This window comes from Vipera berus (assembly GCF_964194415.1).
Source record: "Vipera berus genome assembly, chromosome: 1".
NCBI classification, from domain to species: domain Eukaryota; kingdom Metazoa; phylum Chordata; class Lepidosauria; order Squamata; family Viperidae; genus Vipera; species Vipera berus.
This window is the reverse complement of record NC_138202.1, coordinates 306,650,577-306,672,673: the sequence shown is the minus strand read 5'-3', so window position 1 is coordinate 306,672,673 and position 22,097 is coordinate 306,650,577. Positions and strand designations below refer to the sequence as shown.

At 39.2% G+C, this 22,097-nt stretch overlaps 1 protein-coding gene across 1 annotated transcript in view; it reads left to right on the top strand.

The window, feature by feature from the left end:
• The window catches only part of DNAH14 (dynein axonemal heavy chain 14), a gene marked incomplete at both ends in the record, with an annotated part of 201,873 nt that overhangs the window by 16,797 nt on the left and 162,979 nt on the right, over nucleotides 1–22,097 (top strand). The window contains 7 exons of the mRNA XM_081312799.1: nucleotides 435–691; nucleotides 1,258–1,420; nucleotides 1,876–2,173; nucleotides 7,457–7,505; nucleotides 9,349–9,446; nucleotides 11,552–11,724; nucleotides 18,415–18,762. Coding sequence (XP_081168925.1) covers nucleotides 435–691; nucleotides 1,258–1,420; nucleotides 1,876–2,173; nucleotides 7,457–7,505; nucleotides 9,349–9,446; nucleotides 11,552–11,724; nucleotides 18,415–18,762 — 1,386 coding nt within the window. The remainder of the gene's footprint in view (nucleotides 1–434; nucleotides 692–1,257; nucleotides 1,421–1,875; nucleotides 2,174–7,456; nucleotides 7,506–9,348; nucleotides 9,447–11,551; nucleotides 11,725–18,414; nucleotides 18,763–22,097) is intronic.

Sequence of the window (22,097 nt, the reverse complement as noted above, 5' to 3'; positions counted from 1 at the left end):
GATTAAGAAGAGATGGAAAAACTACACAGAACGATACAAGAACGAGCTTAATGTCCTAGATAATCATGATGGGGTCATCACTGACCCTGAGCCAGACATCCTAGAATGTGAAGTGAAATGGGCCTTAGGAAAGCTGAGCAACAACAAAGCTAGTGGAGGTGACAGTATTCCAGCTGAGCTATTCAAAATCTTAAAAGACGATGCAGTAAAAGTCAATAGTCAAGGCTATGGTTGCAGTTGTTATTCACTACCACCACTATCCCCTATTGGCAATTCTGGTAAGAAATACATATGTATGAAATGTCTTCAAATTTTGTTTTCTTTGTTGAAAACAATCCTGGTGATGAAAAGTAAATAATACAAAATGTCTACATGATGAAAAATACTGTATATATTTATTACTTTTGCAAATTTATTATTTCATAATGCTGTAGGTAGCAAAAATGAAGGGAGTAGAAAAACTTTTTCAGCATTCACTGCATGATTTCAAAGAGAAACCAAAATACTTTGAGATAGCTGAATGGCGGCACATTATGGAACGCTTTTCTAAGTTTCTTAAGCTTGTAGATAGAATCTTTCAAGAATTTCTTCGCAGATTGGTAAACAATGCCATAACTACTCTTTTGGAGATATTTAAAGGTTCCAGTAATATGACCATTTCAAAAAAGAATACAAATGAAAGCCTTATAAGGTTAGTTTTACCTATTTCATGATTAAAACATTGGCTCTTACTTAATAATATTGTTTATAAAATTTATCTTAGATTTCTTATTATTATTTAGTGATTGTTAGATTTCCTTTATTTTTAAGCTTAGGCTATTATAAAAATTATGAAATAATTCTTGGAGTAAATCCTTATTATTGAAAACAAGTGAGGGGCCAAAATATTTACATTTTAAATAAAATTGATATACCATATTATTAAGTAAATAAATAATAATTTATTGCTCCTTTTTCTCTCTGAGTTGCATGTGCTAGTGTTATTCCTGTACAAAGGAAATATCTATAACTAAACTATAATATTATCTCTCACATGTGTCCATGGTTCAAGATGGTCACTTCCTCTGCCTTCACTATTTGTAAGCCCTTTCTGACTGGAAGATTTTGGGAGTTGTCTTAAATATCTATTCTACTATCTCCTAGTATTGCCCCAACATCTTGATGTATTAAGTAACCTTGAGGTGTTGTCAATTATTAAAACGAATTATGCTATTTAAAATATACATTAGGATTTCTCCTATTTTTTCACATATGCAGAGCATATAAAAATACAATTGAGAAAGCATTTTGCTTATTGACTGAAAATGGATGCCAGTGGGCCTATGAAAATGAGCATTTTGAAGGCACTCAGAAATTATTGCACCGTTCAAAGGAATCAGAAGCACAACGTGAAATTGTTACTGTCAGTGATATAGACAAGGTGAATTCATTTCTAAATGAAGGTATCTTGCAACACTGATTATCCAATAGTTCACATTCATGTTAATATGTATTATAATGATTAAATTCAATGATTTAAATTTTTAGTTTCAATATATGCTGAAAGCTATTCATTGTTATACTTTCAAAGACAAAGTCTTGCCTTCAAAGACAAAATCATTTCATGGTTCCTTATGAAAAAAACTTATGAAGATTAAATACACTTTCCATATTTCTGAAAAATCTCTTCATCCTTTACAACAGCAGAAAAGGCACATTATCACATTGTAGTCTTCTCTGTTGATTAGCATCAAATCAAAAATAATGGATTTTTTTCAACCTTCTGCTTTTATTTGTTCCTTGTTTTAAATTAAAAATATTTTATTTTCAATGCTCCATTTGCATGATTTTTTTAAAAGAAAATTCTATTTTTATTATACTTTCATATAAATTTAGATCCTAGAAGAAGTGAAAAAGCAACTAAAAGGAGAAGAGGAATATTCCCCAATATTTGAAATAAATATTTGTCTGAGAATTCCCTATGAAAAGGAGGATCGTAGAAAATATTACCAAAATCATGATGATCATATAGCATCTTCAGCAGAATCTTTGAAAGAAACATTAGACTTTGATGAGGGTTTGAAAATCTCTGAAGATGGTAGCAAATCTCGTTTGAAGATGGTAGAAGAAAAATCAGAAAATACTACAGGAAATTTGGGTACCTTCAGGAATGAAGAAAAAATAAAGCCATTGAGTAAGATTAATAAGGTTTTTTGAAAATAAGGCTGCATTGTACACTACAAAAGCCCAGAGCCAAAGCTCATAGGTTGCACCGTTATTCTATCAATTATTTTGGTAGAATCATGATATGTGTTCTTTGGTACTATGTTTTAGCTAGATTTCTTGCCATGTTATTTCTTTTTCCTCTAATTTCTTTTTCCATTCTATTATTAATTCTAAAGAATGAATACTGATCAGAAGATTGAGTTTATATCCAGTACAATGTTTCAGAAATGTAGATAATTTAACTTGGATTGAATCAGGAGTCTGACTTGAAACCAAGACAAGATTAATGTTTCAAATTGACTAGAAAGAGACAGTCATATATAACTGTAACTGTTTCTGTTTAGCAGAATTTTTAGGCATGGTTAGCATTTCTGAGGAAATAGATTCTCCATTTGAGACAAATATCTGCTTCACTTTAGACCTTTTCAATTGTGATTTTTTTTGAAAAAAGGAAATGTATGCAACTTCTAATTTCATTTAGAATTCAGTAGCAACTGTAATTGCAGTTGTTTCTTCTGTAAGTATCAACTACCCAGATTCAAACAGATATGAACAAAGTTTGTGCAACAGGAACATTTACAGATTTAGAGACGTACATAATTTTTCAAATTGTTGGGAAGCAATGTTTACAAAAAAGTAAACATTTTACAGATGCTATTTAGAGAAACCTCCTTTACATTCTAATTTGTTTCAAATAGGCAAACTGACAGAAAGCATTATGTAAGTAACTATATAGTTTTGGGCAGTGGTGGGATTCAAATATGTGAACAACTGGTTCTCTGTGTGGATGCCGCTTCCAGACGTCCATTCTGGACCTGGGCAACAAAAAAATAGCTACCAGTTCTGCTGAAGTGGACGAACTGGCTGAATCCCACCACTGGTTTGGGGATAGAAATACATGATACTTGCAGGCATAGTTGCTATTTCTGTAAGAAAAATTATTTCATATATCAAGCTAATAGGCAATAGTGGTGGTGTTACAATATAAGGAAATATTTTGATTTTTATGCAGATCCTAAAACAATCCATGATAAACAAATTAATCTTGTAGTTTCATTTATCTTCCCCACCCACTCAGTCTGTTGTTTTACATTCTAAAGTGATGCATAAATCTTTAAAGGCTGAGTCTTGGCTGCCTAAAGGTGTTCAGGATTGTTCACAAAATCTCAGCAAAATGCCGAGCAATTAAAGGAACACTGGATTTAAGGTTCAGTAGTCTGACTTGGTATGAAACCCAAACTTATTGTGCAATAGGAAAATTTGAGTAAGTTTAACTACTTAGACACTGTGTCTTCATAATTTTTCATTTGGTAGTCCCATATGGTATACAGTTTTGAGAATTTAGCATCTATTACTCTGAGGAAGATAGGTTAGGAGCTCCTGCCAAGTCCTCTGCATCAGATGAGCCAGGCTACAATCAATTTTCATTATTCATCACCCTCTGTTCAGGACTTAGATCCAGATTCCACTGGTACAGCCTTCAGTCATCAGCCATCAGAAATATGTGAAAATGCTAGATATATCAGGAATTATTCAGAAAGTACTTTATTACAGAAATAAAGTTTTAAAGACCCATAGGGCCTTGCTGTCAAAGTTAATGGATAAACATTAATTAAGTTAAAATCAAAAAAGGTTTTGGAGAATAACTGTTGACTGGAAAATATATTTTTTGCAAGCCTAGGTAACTTGCTACCCATGCAGCAATTTCCAGGGGAAAGAGTAAAATACATCCAGAAAAACCACTATGCAATCAGACCCTCACTCCTTTTCAATGTCTATTATATGTGTGAGGTAAATATAAAAGGAGAAGAGTTTTGAGCATGTTGCCATGACCACTGTTTTGACTCTTTTGACCTCATTTGCAGGTGTTCTTGTAATTTTGTGCCTTGAATCTTGATTGCCTCATGCAATTCCTCTTATCTGAGGACAAATCTCTGATTCAGTATTCCATCTTTCTCCCATCTCCATCAAAATATTATGTTTTACAAGTGCCAATAGATTAAACTTACTATTTTAAATTTTAAATCTGTTTTTGGATTAGATGCATTATACCCTAAGAAATGAATTTATAAAATAATATAGCACTGATTTCAAAAATAATTGAACTCAATAAATACAAGAGGAAAAGTCCATATTATTATTTTACATTTAAAAATTTATAGAGTTGAACCAAGTGAATTTCATGGGATACGGAATTGCAGACTATAAAAGCAGGCACTAAATAAAAAATAGGCATCTTTTAGGTTTCTCTTTCTTAAATTCCTATATACTTGGAACAAATCTTATGGATCATTTATCCTAATGTAAGCTATAGAATTAAGGGATTCAGAAAATTAGTGATAAAGAAAATGCCACTATTGTCTTCTGCAATACTGTTTCAAAAGACCTTAAATTACAACTCTCTTATTCTCAAAAGCTGTAATTTTATTTTATTTCTGCATGCTAGCATTCCATACATTTTTTTTTCTTTTTATGACCCTGTAATTCCTTAATTCGGGCTAGAGTCAGGGCATCTGAATGGACCTGAGCATTTACTGGCTGGATGCCCTTCCTAACACCTGTGTGGAGTTTACAGCAGTTATTTTCTGTTTGCACTATGAGAGAGAAACATCTGCTACCTAGGATGAACTTTCAACCTTCCAAGTGGGAGGTGAGCATCTTCACCATTAGGCCATTATGCTGCTCACTAGCATTCCTTACATATTTATCATAAATATATTAAACTACAAAAGGGACAGCACACATCTTCATCTTACTTTCTGCTTAGTGTTGAATCATTTAGTAATAATTCCATTCTTACATGTGCTTTACTTTCTGCATTCAGCAACCAACCTTCTTATCAGTGTAAAACATACCATAATTCAAGCTCATTTATTTTATTATATACTTTTTAGTTCACGAACATACAATAAACACTTGCATTTGTACATTTTTGATGCTTTGCTGAAAAGTAGAAATTTGGTCTGCAACCCCATGCCCATTATAAAATTGCACTGTGTGTTGCTGTGTGTGTATGTATGTGTGAGTGTGTCTGTGTTTGTGTAAAGAGACATGCTTAAACTATATGTTCAAAATGAATAATCCCTTTTTAGCAGATGCTCACCAATCTTTCTTATTCATTCCTGGGTCTCCAAATGATCCTATCATTTTTTCTGCACAGTGTTGTCTCATTCAGGCTCATCCATTCAGGTTATCTAGCAGGCTTTTTTGTAAAATCCTTGGAGGGTCGTCCCCCCCTGCAATGTAACATCTGTACACGTACTTATCAATTTCACTCTACAGGGTAAGAATCTACTACATCTTTTCACTTTTTTTTAGTTTAATAAGAACAGAATAGAGCATTTTTTTAAAAAATATCAGGCTTTACAGTATTTCTTGCTTTTTACTATTCCATATCTGTCAGCCTTTCATAATAATTCAGACAAACATAAACCATAAATTCTAAAACTACCTTAATTGTAAGATTATAGTAATGAAATCTTGCAAGTCTGAAAGCATTTCTCCCTTCTTTTACTTTCCAGAAAACAAGATAGGGTTCTTTCTGAGATGCTTCCCTCATCCCTTTTCCTTCTCTGGGCTGAGATACCTTTCACAGATATATTTTTCCTGTCTTCTCACATGCAAATTACAATATCACAATCAGTCGTATTTTGTGATCATCATATGTAGATACTGACCTTTACTTTCCATCATGGCTTTGCTGAATCAGTACCTTTCCCCACAGACTATTATAAAAATTAAACCATACTGAATAGGTGCATACTCTATCTATATGGTTTATTTTTTATAATTTTCTGTGGTTTTAACAAAGGAACATAAGCAGTGAAATCTCTTCTGGCAGTCTATCCTTAACAGTGGCCAAATAATTGCAGAAGGAAGCCCACTAATCTTCCAGCAGATGGCCTTCAAAGGCAGTCACACTTCCATCAAGGCTCATAGCATTTGATCCTAATATTTTTTCTTCTTTGTATGTTACAATAAAAAGGTAATGTCAAAATTAGTTTGGCACACTGCAACATTCCTTTAATCTTCTTCATGTACTTTCTCTGAATGTATAAGGTCTCATCAAAGAGATAAGATTGTATTCTTCCTTCTTACTGAAGCAACAGCTGTGCTCGTGATTTACAGTTGCCTCTTGGTTCCACAATCTTGGTCATGAGGCAGGCCAGCCCCATTACAATTTAGAATGAAGCAGCCACTTTGGGTAGTTAGATTTGAAACTGACTACTGTATCCTTTTGATCATTACTTGGAATTTTTGTCTCATTACAATTTAGAAATAGGTTCTTCAGAGCAGAATTATCACACTGCACACTATCGACTTAGTGTGCATTGCTCTGAGAGGTTCTAACTGCAATGCATTGTGAGGTTGATGTGATACATCATATTTATAGATTCACAAGCCAGCAAGCTGATCAGAGAGTGAGTGGTAATTCTCCTTCTGATGCCAAGGAGAGGTCTGGGAAAGAGCATGCAAAGTAGGTAGGAATATAGACATTAAGATTACAGTTAGTACTTGTGCTATATAGAGTTTGTTCCATTCCAATACCAAATTTGAGAAAAAGTATGAAGAATTATTAATATGAGATAGAAAATGTAATTTTCTGTCAGATTTTTTCTTTTTTATCAGTCAAAACTATACAATATTTTTAACAAGTTAATATTAAGATTACCAGATTTGTATAGCTGAAACCAGAGTTTATAAGTTCAGCTGAAACTGTATATAAGATAATTGACTATTTTCTCTCACAGAAGAGTAGCAGCTTTAAGAAGAAAAATAATATGAAGTTTAAAATAAAAAAAATTGATATCTCTTTCTGTAATATCAAGACAATATTCTGTTTTTATTCTATTTTTATAGGGCCAATTTTAAAACAGGCAAATTCTGAAATCTTATGCTTTGCCAAGAACAGCAGCTTATTAGACTTCTCTTTCATTTGTTGCCACAGGCAGGCAGACTCTTTCTCCATGACAGCTACTTGGCAATGTTCTTTTTTCTTTCCTGAAGAACTGTCCAAACAAGATGCTTCATCTCAATATTACTGAGGTGGAACTGCTAACATTTGAAAAACAAAAAAGGTGCTATGGTGCTATTCCCAGTTTCTGGAAATGTAAAGGGAATTGCAAATTTGATCCCAAGAGAAATTAGCTAGTTTACTTACTATCTTTGTGCTAAACATGAGAAGGACTCAGTTTATTATGTTTGAATTATTAGCTTTTAAGGATTGTTTTTGTTTTTCTTACTTTTTAAGGAAAAGAGTCGATTTCTGATTCAAATAACCAACTAATCACATATGAGAGGTAGGCATAATTTAAAACGTATTTTGATTTTAACAATAAAAACAAATATATATTTATTTTAATGGCTTATTGAGTTTTATCTGTGTGGCAAGAGTATTTTAAATGCAAATACTTTATAACAATATGCTTTCACTCATATCATCAGCATGAGAATAGCTTTATGCAGCAGAATATACCATGTTTCCCCCAAAATAAGACCCAACCAGAAAATAAGCCCTAGCAGGATTTTTATAGGTGCACCTAATAAAAGCCCTAGTTAAGAGCCTGCTCACTCCATCCCACCATCTGGTTGCTCACTGCTGCGACAGGACAAGAGAGCATGTGTCGCAACAGTGCACTGCCATGAGTTGAGGCAAGGCAGATAGGGGGGTGGAGCTTCCCCATGCATCCCACACCACTTACCTCAGGGCTCTCTCAGCCAGGCCACCCATGCCGTACCACCTGCCTCTGTGCGGCACAGGCAACAGGAATCCCATTCACCACGAGCATGCCCACTTGCCTGGTTGCTCATGGTCACAACGGGGTAGGAGAGCATGTGTCGCACTGATGCCACCACCACAAGGTGAGGCAGGCAGCTGGGTGATTGAACAGGCATGGCGAGGTCACCAAGTGGAGAGTGGCCTGGCTGCAGGGCCTGAGATAAGCGGGTGTGGGGCACATAGGGCAGTTCTATCCCCCAAACTGCCTCACTTCAATTTGCTGCACCACTGGTGTGACACCCACTCTCCTGCAGGTAGCCGCAAAAGACATCACCTGAAAATAAGCCCTGATGAGTTTTTTGGTATATATATGTGTGTGTGTGTGTGTGTGTGTAAATTTTTTGGATTGCTAACAAAAAATTAAAGGGAGACTAATATGGCCATTTCAAACTCATTTGTTCTCATCAGTCAGCCATACCCTTCTGAGATTCGAACCTGGGCCGATTGCACATTAGGCAACTGTGACAACTCATTATTTGTGTAAATTTTTTTTTTGGCCCGTATTTGGGCCTGGCAAGGTATTCTAAAATACTTAACAAATACTTAACACATATCTCCCTTGCCTCTCAGCTAACAAAGCGAGAAAGAGCCTGTGGCCTAGAGGTTAAAACAACTGCCTAATGTGCAATCGGCCCAGGTTCGAATCTCAGAAGGGTATGGCTGACTGATGAGAACAAATGACTTTGGTCTTATTTTTATGGAAACACGGTATATCCAGAGAGAAATAAAAATAATGGAGAAATTCACAGAAAGTTCACTAGTATTGGATAATACAAAAAAAAACTTTAGTAGGAAATTATATAAAAAATATATATAAATCCTGATCTAGTTATATTTTATGTAAAAGAATGAAAAGTGATGTAGTTTCTAGACCACAGGAAACCTGGAATAGTATCTCCTTCATTATTCATTTTTCTTCTTTGCTCACAGTTTATTTTACTCCTTTCCAACCACTTTTGCCATAATCTCCAAGGAAAATAGCTAATCCATCTGAGATAAATTAACTTAAATCAAGTTCTTCTGATGAGATATCTTATGTTTTTCACTATCCTGAAAACAACTGCAGCACTTACACTTCTTCCAAGTGTAAGAAACAGCACAAAAACAAGAAAGGTGACAAATTATCTGTGAACTTCCTTAACTTAGGATATATATCTGATTTTTTATTTGATTTTCCCAGCTGTCACCTGATGGCCCATTCAAGATTATTCCAAAGAGACATTTTGTAGTTTGGGAAAGTAGGAAAATAAGAACTTCTCATGAACTATCTTATATTTATTTTAAGATTCAAATTTTGATCCTCAGACTGTCACAGGTTTTTTGAATGTCTTTAGCCAATAAAAATGCAATATTTTATTTTCTAGATCTCTACAGTTCTCTACAGATGTATCACTTATTCCTAACAGAAAAACATTTTCAATACAGTTACAAGGGATTGTAGATGGATTAGAAAATATCATTGGTAAGTAATGTATGAGCAGGTCCACTTGCACCTGCTCCAAGCTGCTGGCAGTGGCAGCAGCCACCTTAACAACCACGATATCCCCTCGCTGCCCGACCTACTCCTTGCCAGACCAGCCAGTAGCCAAAATCCTGACTGCTCCTCTCCTTGTCATCCTCCCAACTCAAGCCGCAGCAGCGGCTTGAGTTTCTCTGCTCCATCCAAAAGGAAGAAACCAGAGGCACAGAACAAGATTGCGCTCAAGAAGATGCAGGCGCACTGCTCGCTCATGTGCGCTGGCCTTATTGAGAGCAATCCTACGCTGCACCTCTGTTTCCTTCCACTCGGATGGAGCAGACAAACTCAAGCAGGCAGTGGCAGCCACAATCTCCCCTCGCCAGCCAGCCCAACCTGCTCCTTGCCTGACCGGCCGGTAGCCCGAATCCTGATCGATCTTCTCCTTGTCATCCTCCCAACTCAAGTGGTGGCAGCGACTTGAGTTTCTCTGCTGCATCTGAAAGGAAGAAACTAGAGGCACAGAGCAAGATTGCTCTCAAGCAGACACAGATGCACTGCTCACTCATGTGCGCTGGCCTTATTTAGAGAAATCCTGCTCTGTGCCTCCGTTTTCTTCCACTTGGACAGAGCAGAGAATCCCAAGCCACTGCCCCTGAAACACTTTTTATCTGAATGGAGACCAGACAGAGATTGGAAACTCTGTGTGGCTGTCAATGGGGTGCTTCAGAAACAGAGAGGAACACTCCGTTTCTGAAGCGCCCCATTAGCTGTCACATGGAGCTTCCAATCTTTGCCAGGTCTCTGTTTGGATAAAAAATGTTTCAGCACCTATGGGGCTATTCAAAACACAGTGATTTGCTGTGTTTCCAAGTGTCCCTAGGCACTTAAACACCTTTTACTCAAATGGAGATCTTGGGGAGATGGGGAGCTGTCTGTGTGCAAATGCAATGCTTGAAAATGCAGTGATTCACTGGTTCTCAACCACCCCATTTGCTCACAGATGGAGCTCCCCCTCTCCCCAAGGCCTCAGTTTGAATAAATAGCATTCTGGTGGTGGCGGAAAGGAGTTGGGGGAAGCAAGAGACAGGTGCAGAGTTTGCACGGAAAATGAAAAGTTTCTGTGGTCCATGATCTCGCAACAGTACTGCCCCCACTGCCACATCACTAGCATCCACTTGAATTATGAAAGGGTTCTCTGGATTTGAGTGCCTTAACAGTGGTTCTTTAGCAAAAAAAGTCTTTTTAGGTTTTCAAAGGCTGCTTGACATTCAAGGGTCCAACCTAACAGCTGATTGGGTCTAGGTTTCGTTGCTTTTCCCATGTTTAACAAATTGGTTATGGGTAAAACAATCTGTAAAAGTAGGAAATAATAGTCTGTAGAAATTTGCAAGTCCAAGAAAACTTTGCAACTGCCTTTGGGTCCAGGGCATATGCATATTTATTTAAAAGCAAGTACCATTTTTTTATTTTTTTATTTTAATTCCATTTATATCCCGCCCTTCTCCGAAGACTCAGGGCGGCTTACAAGCTTAGCACATTACAAGCTTAACACATTGTGTTTAATTGAGTTTTATTTTAAGTAAATATGCAGAAGATTGCTTTCTTAATTTAAAACATATGACAGTGCATTTGACTACGGTATGTGTCGGACAGTGCTTCTGTTTGCTAATGTAGTTCATAGTCTTTAATAGAAAATGTAGTTTTCAAAAATCTGTATAAAAGTTTTATTTAGGGTTAGGGTCAATATTAAAAAAAACTTTTATTTTCAAATGTTCCAGTTCTTCTAAAGCCTACATAAAGTATAATCACTTACAGGAATTTGCCAAGCTTCAGCCCCAAATTAATAAGTTCAAGCCTTGGACACTAAGAAAAAGGCACTACAAGTCTTTGTATATTCCAGTGAATTATTAAATCTAGACCTTCAAATATATGAGAATTATTGGAAAAAACTGAATTGATATTTCTGTTACATCTATATTTTCAGTTATAATAGTTAAAAGTCTTGAGGGTATTTACCATCATGGGTGCTCAGCCAGCAATTTTCAATTAAAAAAATGTTTTACAATTAATTCTAATTTTGAAAATATTTTTAAATTATTTTCCATTAGATCAAGTTACACCATTTTCTCAGGATTCTCGGCTTTCAATCTTCATTGATCAGTCTTTACATAAAATAATGCAGCAATGTGAAGATTACACAGATTTTGAACCAGGACATTATCAATCAACATGGCCAAACTGTGATCTCATTCTTGGGACAGATCCAGATTACCAAAACAATGTATGTTTCAGAAGTTGTACTATATGAGGGTAACAGTTTGGTGCCAAATATATATATTTCTGAATATTTTTTTCTTATCTTTAAATTGATTCAAACCATGGACAATGGGCTGCATATAATCTTTGAAATCCTTTTGTTGTGGCCTCCTAAAACTGAAGCTACCAATATTTGGCTGAACAAAGTTTCTAAGAAGAAAATGTGAAAAAAATAAATATGCATAGATTTCAGTATAAAAAATTGATAAGTAGTCATGCGTTACGGAGACCTGGTTGGGCCCAGAGGGCAGTGTCCCCCTGGTGGATCTTTGCCCATCAGGTTTCCGGGTGCTGCACCAGCCTCGGGCTCAGGGTAGGGGTGGTGGAGTGGCAGTAGTGGCGAGGGAGACCTTATGTCCGCGGGAGGCCACCATGGTCCAGATAGTCGGGTGTGAGTCCCTCCTCCTGAGATGTGGCCCTAGAGCTCAGTTGGGCTTGCTGCTGGTGTACGTTTCGCCTAGTCGTGTAGCAGCAGCCCTGCCTGAGCTTTTCGATATCCTCTCAGGGTTGGTGGTTGAGTTCCCCAAACTTATAGTTTTGGGTGACTTCAACCTACCATCCCTGGGGGGATCATCTGAGTTAGCTCGGGAGTTCATGGCTTCCATGACAGCCATGGACCTGATGCAGGTTATTCAGGGCCCAACTCATGGGGGGTCACACGCTCGATCTGGTTTTTCTATCCGGACGGTGGTTAGATGATTTCGGGGGGGGGTCTCCAATTATTACACCCCTGTCATGGACCGATCATCATCTCCTGCGGTTGGTCTTCCGTTTTGCCACTCCCCGTCGTGGGGTTGTTGAGCCAACGAGATGGTTCCGTCCTAGGTGCCCGATGGACCCTGAGCGGTTCCAGGCGGCGCTGGGGCCCCCACCTGCCTCCTTTGCTCACAGCTCGGTCGATGCCCAAGTGGAAGCCTGGGAAAGGGCAGCCACAGAGGCACTCGACCAAGTTGTACCCATGCGGCCCTTGACCCGGCGCAGATCCCAATGGGCTCCATGGTTCTCCATGGAGCTCCGGGAGATGAAGCGTCGGAGACGGGGCCTAGAGAGCTGTTGGGGATCCAGCTGATCCGAATCCGACCGGTTACGACTAAGGTCGTTTACGAGAACTTATCTCGCTGCGATGAGGGTGGCAAGGTCTAACCACTTCGCCACCCTCATCGCGTCCGCAGATAATCGCCCGGCCGCCCTGTTTAGGGTAACTCGCTCTCTCCTCAATCGGGAGGTGAGGAAGGACCCCTTGCATGGTCGAGCCGAGGAGTTTAGTCGATTTCTGTTGGACAAAATCGCTCAGATCCGGACCGGTCTGGACTCCGACTGGGCAGAGTCTGACGATGAGGATACGGGCAGCCTTGTCGATTTAATCTGGGAAGAGTTCGACCCTGTGACTCCTGAAGAAGTGGACAAGATCATGGGGAAGCTGAGCTCCACCATGTGTTTGTTGGACCCGTGTCCCTCCTGGCTGATTTATGCGGCCCGGGATGGGACACGAGGCTGGCTCCAGGCAGTGATTACTGCTTCTTTGAGTGAGGGTAGCTTTCCCGCCGCCTTGAAGGAGGTGGTGGTGAGACCCCTCCTCAAGAAGCCTGCCTTGGACCCAGCAATATTAAACAACTTTCGTCCGGTCTCCAACCTTCGCTTTCTGGCGAAGGTTGTTGAGAGCGTGGTGGCGCAACAGCTCCCTTTGTTCTTGGATGAAGCTGATTATCTAGACCCGTACCAATCTGGTTTCAGGCCCGGGTACAGCATGGAGACGGCATTGGTCGCGCTGGTGAATGATCTCTGGCGGGCTCGGGACAGGGGCTGCTCCTCTGTCCTAGTCCTTTTAGACCTCTCAGCGGCTTTTGATACCATCGACCATGGTATCCTGCTGCGACGTCTCAGGGGGTTAGGAGTGGGAGGCACAGTTCTCCAGTGGTTCTCCTCCTACCTTCTGGGACGTTCGCAGTCGGTGTTGGCAGGGGGGCAGAGATCAACCTTGAGACCTCTCATTTGTGGAGTTCCTCAGGGATCGGTTCTCTCGCCTCTCCTGTTCAACATCTACATGAAGCCGCTGGGTAAGATCATTCGTGGTTTTGGAGTTGGGTATCATCAATATGCTGATGATACCCAGCTTTTTATTTCGACCCCAAACCACCCCAGTGATGCCCTCGACGTGATGTCCCGTTGCCTGGAGGCGGTTTGGGTCTGGATGGGGAGGAACAGGCTTCGACTCAACCCTGACAAGACTGAGTGGCTGTTCGTGCCAGCATCCCGGGAAATTCCGATTATTCCATCTCTGGCCATGGGGGGTGAGCTATTACCCCCGTAGATAGGGCGCGCAACTTGGGGGTCCTTCTAGATTCACAGCTCTCTTTGGAAGAGCATATTGGAGCTGTGACTAGGGGGGCCTTTGCCCAGGTTCACCTGGTGCGCCAGTTGCGACCCTATCTAGACCGGGATGCCTTGCGTACAGTCACTCATGCGCTCGTGACCTCGTCTAGACTACTGTAATGCTCTCTACATGGGGCTGCCCTTGAAGTCCACTCGGAGACTTCAACTGGTGCAGAATGCAGCCGCGCGAGTTGTCCTGGGGGTTTCCTGATACTCCCATGTTACACCTTTGCTCCGCGAGCTGCATTGGCTGCCGGTTGCTCTCCGGGTGAGGTTCAAGGTGTTAGTGATGACTTACAAAGCCCTACATGGCATGGGTCTGGATTACCTATGGCAACACCTGCGGCCGGCGTCAACTTCCCTCCGTCCAGTGCGCTCCCACAGAGAGGGCCTCCTGAGGGTGCCTCCGATCAAAGAATGCCGATTGGTGACTTCCGGTGGCTCCGTGGCGCCGGAGACAGCCTTCTCGGGCTGCCCGCCGCCCAGCTGTGTGATTTTTCGCCCGAAACAGCGCCGATCAGCTGTTCGGGCGAATTTGAAGCCCCCTCCTCGGGAGAAGAGGAGGGGGTGAGCCCCCAGGTAGGGGTTGAGTTCTCCGGGGCCGCCTGAGCTTGGAGCTTGGGCGGCTGAAGGATCGAACTCCCCCGCAGCCTGGGCTGCTCCCAGCTGGCTAGCGTCTCTGCTCCGGACTTCATGGAGCAGAGCCAGGCGTCTGCGACCATCCCTGCTTGAAGGAGAGACTATGAATGGAAAAGAGCAGGCAGAGCAGTACAAGAGGGAAAGATGAAGAGATGAAAAGGATTATTTTATTTTACTCTCGAGCTTGATGGACTTTGCTTAAAACTTAAAGTGAAAGTGCGACACAATTGTAAGTAAAAGATGGCGTCTAAACCTCCCCCTAGAACTTTTCGGAGTGCTGGAAATTCTCCGGTGCAACAACAATCATTACTGCAGGCGTGGCATTCTCCAGATGTAGTGACATCGAAGGATCTTGAAAAACATACCCAGTTAATTTTGGAGTCAATGGGTGTTAAATTTGCACAGATGGAGGAGAAATTGGAGAAATTGGAGCAGAGAATGGAAGAAAGGATGGAACAGAAACTTGGAGAGATGAAGGTAGACATTTTGTCCTCAGTGCATAAAATAGCTAAATGTGTGGAAGTGCTGGATGACAAAGTGGCAGAACTGACTCAAAAGAATGCTATATTAGAAGCAAAAGTATTGGAAATTGAAGATTTCAAAGACAAAATGGATAGCGAACTGAGTTTGGCCCAATTTTATCAGATGCAGTTTGCTGTTAGAATTAGAGGCCTAAAAGAGAATATTAAGGAAGATTTAAAGCAGCTGGTTTCTGAGGCTTTTGAGGTGGTATTGAACCATCCAGCATCTGAAATAAAACAAGGCATGGACAAAGTGTTTCGTGTGAACTCGTGGATTGCTAAACAGAGAAAGTTGCCTAGAGATGTGGTGGTTTATTTTGTAAAAAGGGAAATTAGAGATGAAGTTATACAAGCTGCCTATGATACTAAAGTTGTGATTGCTGGTCAAGAAGTTTTGGTTTTAAAAGAAATTCCTCCAAAGATTTTAAAGAGAAGGAAGGACTTTATATTTCTTGTGCAAGAGCTCAAGCAAAGGGATATAAGGTTCAGATGGGAGATCCCAGTTGGGTTGAGCTTCATGTATGAAGGCAAAAGGTACTGTTTGGGTACTGTGAAGCAAGCGCATGATTTTTACAACGATGTCTTAAAAGTAACCCCATCAACACTTTTGGAAGCTGCAGAGGGATCTGGAGAAGGAGAACATCAAGAGGATGAAGATGGACAGATAGACGAGAATGGTACAGGAGGAGATCAAGCTGCGACTCTTTTGGATGATCCTAGAGAACAGAGGGTGACGCGTGCTGCCTTAAAACGCTCAAAAAAGAAAAGAAGATAGGTCTAGTAGAAATCTATGGAACTTCCACAACATACTGATAGTCAAGTGGTAGTTGTGTTTTTAAGAGTTTTGGGATGATATGTATGGTAACAGAATCTTTAATTTGGAATTAATGGACAATTTACTACAGAGGAAGAGGAAGAAAGTTTTGTGGGTTAATGTGGGTTAATTTGTGTAAGAATTATCTATTATAGCCTATTTTGGCTAGAGAGGTTAATAGGGATAGCTGTTTGTGATGTGTAAATGAGAATATGTTTAGGAAATAGTGAATTGTGGAAGAACATAGATGGGAATGACGCTAGTTTTCTTTTATTTTAGTTCTTTATACATATTTAGTATTATTAAGGATTGGTTTACTCTATATAAGCTAGAGAGTGATGGATTTTAGAGTTTATAATTGTTAGTATATGATTGTTTATGATTGCTTTTTAGATATATACCTTGTATTTTGCTCTGGGAAGTCGGGGGGGGGAGGGGGGGAGGAGGGGAAGTAGGGGGGGGGCAGGGGAGGGAGGAGGGAGAGGGGGAGGGGGGAGATAGGGGGGAGGTAGGGACGGGAGGAGGGAGGGGGAAGGGGGGGTTTTTTAAAGGAAAACTGTATTTTAAAACTTTTTAATAAAAAAAAAAAAAAGAATGCCGATTGGTGGCCCCCAGGGGGAGAGCGTTCTCTGTGGGCGCGCCAGACCTATGGAACTGCTTGCCGGTCTAGCTCTGGATGGCCCCCGACCTTCGCTCCTTCCGGCGCGATCTCAAAACCTTCTTTTTTGAACAAGCTGGCCTGGTCTGATGGGATGGGGTTGGGTTTTTTATAAATTAGTTTTAACTTTTAATATGTACTAATTATTATGGGCATAGTTGTTTAATTACTTTTTAATTTTTGTATCCTGTTTTTTATTATGTATTGCCCTGTTCACCGCCCTGAGTCCTTTGGGAGAAGGGCGGTATACAAATTAAATTATTAAATTAAATTAAATTAATTTTCAAAACAATCAATAGATATAGCCCACCCTTCTTTATAAAGCTTCATTTTCTTTATATCAAGAGAGCAAAAGAAATATTCTTTCACCCATTTCCCTTACATGTAGGTTTATCAGATTAACACTAGACATTTTGTATTAATACTTCAATCTCCTTGTAAATCTTAATTATCAGAACTCTTAAGATATCTTTTTTGGAATCTGCTGCTTCCATCAAACTATTTTCCAAACTCTAATTTCTTCATATTCTGACACACAGTACTCTACCCAAACCTCAAAACACCACACAGCCAACCACCATGCAAAAACTAACCCTACCATATACAAAAGGGGTGTCAGAAATGAAAGCCAGAATTCTTCACCCCCTAGGAATAGCAATAGCCCACAAACCCACAGCCATACTCCGTCAATTAAAAAACAGGATCTACAAACAGTGGCAAGCAGTCAAGTGCCACAATCCCAAATCCTTAATCTCTACCCACACTGACACCAAACTGCACCAGTTCAATTGGAGCAACACAAAAATCATCGGCCACGTTACTACCCGCCACGCTCATGAGTTCATCAAAGTCAGGCACTCCACAAGCAATTCTATCAACAGACACATTGACCTACAAACAGCCTACGAACCCCTCAGAATCCAAACCAACCGCATAGCCAACCAGAGACAACACCAACCTTCAACCAACCCACACAAGCTCCCCCTCCCAGACTCACTGGTGATTCACACCTAATCCATCACAAGACCCATCACAGACCCTCACTTGACACACCTATACCTGAAGCCCTTATAAACAGAACACTGACACTGACATCCCCTAAACTCTGCTGAAGATATTACCTAGTCTGGTAATGAAATGTTCAGGAACAAACCCACAAGCTCTGAAAATGAACTTTCACCCTCATCCTACACTCGAGCTACAGATATTTGCCACTATTGCAAATATACTTGTGGCAGCCAAGGACCATGACAAAAACAAGCATTAAAATACCACCCATCCCATTAACTGAAATCTAGCTATTCCTATATATGTCTAAGATTTTTTCCCTTGTTCATAATAGTGCACTTTGGAATTGAATAAAATTTACAATAATTGAACTTAAAGATCAAGAGCATGTAGATTTCTTCAGTCTTGTGCACAAGATTTATGTCCTTGGCCTTTTTATTCAGGTTATAAACTCTGGCAGAATTCTTCTAGTTCTGAGGCTCAAGTTAGCAGGAAATGTTATTTGCACAATTTGTTTACATAAGGTTAAAGTTAATAAGTTATGTCTACTTAGAATATAGTTCCTACAAAATTAAAAGCTAATCAGAGGAAATCACCATTCTAATGTGAATGCCATAATTTGTTTCCATTTAAATTTTTTAGATTCTGGACCTTCTTTCTCTTCAGAGTTCTTCACTGGCCCGAGTAGAATCTTACAGCAGAAACTTTATCGAATATTGCAGTATGGTAGATAAAGCAAAATATACAAAAGACAAAATAACAGCATTGCAAAGAGAGATGACTACAAAGGAGTTTAGAAATATTCTAGAAAATTATACAGTTGATGTAAAGGAGATTGTATGTATGCTTATTGAGAAACGTATCTCTCTGTTTAGAGTCAAAAGTTTGAACTTTCAGACTGCCTGCCTGCCATATTTTGAGGGTCTGCTTGACATTATTCATACTCGTTTTTATTCAGCAATTGATAAAAAGAATGTGCATCTTGTTGAAGTAAGTATATAATTTTTATTTATAATTAATTTCTTAAATTTCTATTCCAACTATTCCACTACAAATGTTTAGACCAAAGTGCATTATATGGAAGATATCATTAGTTGCACTGGAGATCAAAATTTTGTTTGGTTATATTGCAATTGAAATGAGATAGCCAATAGATGGTTGCATTTTGGTAAATTATTGCAGAAGGTTAGAGTGAAATGTGGACAGAGGGAAGGGTAATGGGTAGTCGGGCGGATTCATATTTTGAGCTAAACTAATATGGGAAATGATATATCAACTTCATTGGGTCCCAGATAATTTTCTATGAAATTAGAAATCCATGAGATAGTGAGAGTGCATATGAAACACTAGTGCATTGTTTTTCAACCTTTTCTCTTTTTTATAATATTTTATTAGTTTTCCAACATTTACAATAATATCTTTAAGAAGCAACGTGGTATCCGAGTTACAATATTTCCATTTCAAACAAATACATATTATTACAGATCTCCACATTATTGTAACCAATACTTCCTCTCTCTTTTTTCTTCGATATATATTATCTCTTATCTAAATTAACATATTTCTTATTGCTATCCATCATACATTTAATAGTTTATTTTATTTTATTTTTTGAATATATATCCATCAATCTTTTAGTATATTTCATATTTTAACATTCCATCTTTAAAACATCAAACATCTTATCTATTTTTTCTAGCTTAATTTTACATTGGTATTAAAATTAAAACATTTAAGATTTCTCAATTTCATATCACTAAAAACTCTTTTTCCTTTATACAATTCTCTTCAATATCTAGTAGTGTAATCCAGTTCTCATTTATGTCATTTCCATATCTATAACAATTATACAATATTTAAAATAGTAGTAATTAAAATACATATGACAAGGAGGAGAAAAAAAGTAAAGAAAGAGAAAAGAAAAAGAAAAAAAAACCCAGAAAAAACAGAGAAAAGGAAAGAAAAAAGAAAAAATAAGGAGGGCAATAAGATATTCTTATTTCTCATTTATAGTTTCCACATATTAAAAATTAACCAAAATTTGTTCCATTTTAACATTCAAAACATCCTTCATGTCTTTGCATCCAAATATGTTGGTTATATTCTATCATTTTTAGCATGTATACATCTTAACCCATATCATTTAGAAAAATTCAATATTTCAATGTTAATATTCATACATTTGTATTTTATTTTTTATTTTTATTATTTTTTTTGTTAGTTAATATTTTTATCTACTCATCAAAACATTCTCGTAGTCCCAGTACCATCCTGTCTATTTTAATATTATCTATTTGGCCTCCTAAAACAGTTCATATTTCTTCAATCATATTCTTGCTTTCTTCCTTTGCCATGCCATTTTACGCTTCTTTGCCTCAGGGTCATCAAAGCATTCTTGTATTACTATTTCATATTGAAGTGGACCTCCAGACTCCACCATTGAAGAATTAAAGAATCTGCCAACAGCACCAAATCTTATTATTTTCACCTCTTGGTACAATTGTCCTGGTTCAAATAAACTTCCATATTTTCTCCATCACCATCTTTAAAAACCTGTATTTGTTGACTATTTGATTCTTCTGTCAGTGTATTTAATTGTTCAATTTCTTCTATTAAATTCTATCCCAGTAAAATATTATTTGTGGTCACAGTTTGAATTTGAGTTTGTTTCGAGATACTTTCTAATTCTTTCCCAAAAGCTCTTATTTCATCGCCAGGTGTAGAAAGGAGATGATAGGTTTGGTAAGATATTTCCCAGAGCATGAATTTGTTTTTGAAACTCTTCCATTGTAAGCTTTCACATCTGATGTTCAGAGTTACTCTTTATCTTATTTTCTTAAATATTTTCTTGGTTGTTTTTTTAAGAGAAAGTCAGAATTGCAATTTCAAATTTAGCCACTGGGTGTCCCCCAAGTACTTTAAGAGTTCTTTTCTTTTGTTATTTCTTTCTTAAACATTCTTTGTTTCCAAAAAAAACACCCCTGAGTTTGTTTGCCACCTTCCGAAGGGAGGGTTAAATTCCCCCTCCCTCTTCACAAGGGGGAAAGTACTTAGCAGCTTAATTAGGTGAAAAGAAGATGATTAAGGTACAAGAAAGGAATCTTACCCTTGTCTCTTCCACGCTACTTTAATGTTGCCTGATGGTAGCTTTGACTTTGGCTGTCTGCAGCCTAGAAGCTGACCATATTCCTATGGTCAGTCTTTCGTCCACCGGTACAAAGGGAATGCAGGCACTAATGAGGGGGTTGCTGCCCCCCCACGTTTCTGCAAAAGTCCCTTCTGTCTGGAAACCAGGATGTCTTTTCGGTCCTTTTAGGACCCCCCACCGATGCGAATCTGGACGTGGAAGACGGGAGCCATCCTCCAGGCGTCCATTTATGGCTGTCGGCAAACCGGAAGCCGCTTTTCAACCTTTTCATAGATTGTACCACTTTTAGGACATAACAATATTCGAGTACCACCAGTGCCTAGCAAGGTGTCAAAAACTTGATGACCCAAAAAAAAGGAAAAAAGTGCCAGTTTTAATTTTCCAGTGGCGGTTCCTTTGCTGAATCACTTTCCCTTTGCACTGATGACCGTATAACAAATTTATCCATATTTATTAATATGTTCCACTACCTTGGTGGTCAGGTGGCTGGTCGGCCCTTCTTCCTCTCTCCTTCTGCTCTCTCTTTCTCAGCCTACTCCTTCGTTGAGCCCTCTGCTTCTCTCACAGAAGCCTCTCCTCTTCTCCTTCTCTCTTTCTTCTCACTGCTTCTCTCTCAGAAGTCTTTTCTCTTCTCCTCTCTTTCTTCCCGCTGCTTCTCTCAGAGAAGCCTCTCCTTTTCTCTCTTTCTCCATCCTCTTCTTTCCCTGTCATCTTTTTTTCTCTCCCCCTTCTGCCAAAACCTCCTCCTTTTATAACCTCTTCTCTCTTTCCCTCCTCCTCCTTTTCTCTTCCAGGTGCACCATTCTCTGGGGCTCAGGGAGAGTTCCAGTGTTGGTCACTATCCCAGTCTCACTCTCCCATGCAGTCACCACTCCCTGGCTGGCCACTGCACACAATTCTGATCAGCTGGAACTGCTCCAATTCTCAGGCCTCTGCAGCTCCAGCTGACTCAAACACCCCAAGGCCTGTCTGCTCCTGGTGATGTCAGAGGCTGCCAGAAGTGCCAATTAGCTGGAGCTGTGCGTACCGATCCTCAGCCCTCAGCAGAGCCCTGGCAACACTGCAGCTCCAACTGACTCTCCCCTAGGCCTCTCTGGCGCTGTTTCCATTGGAGGTCTTTTAGTCCAGCCCCCCACTCAAGCAGGAGAACCTATACCATCTCAGACAAGTGACTGTC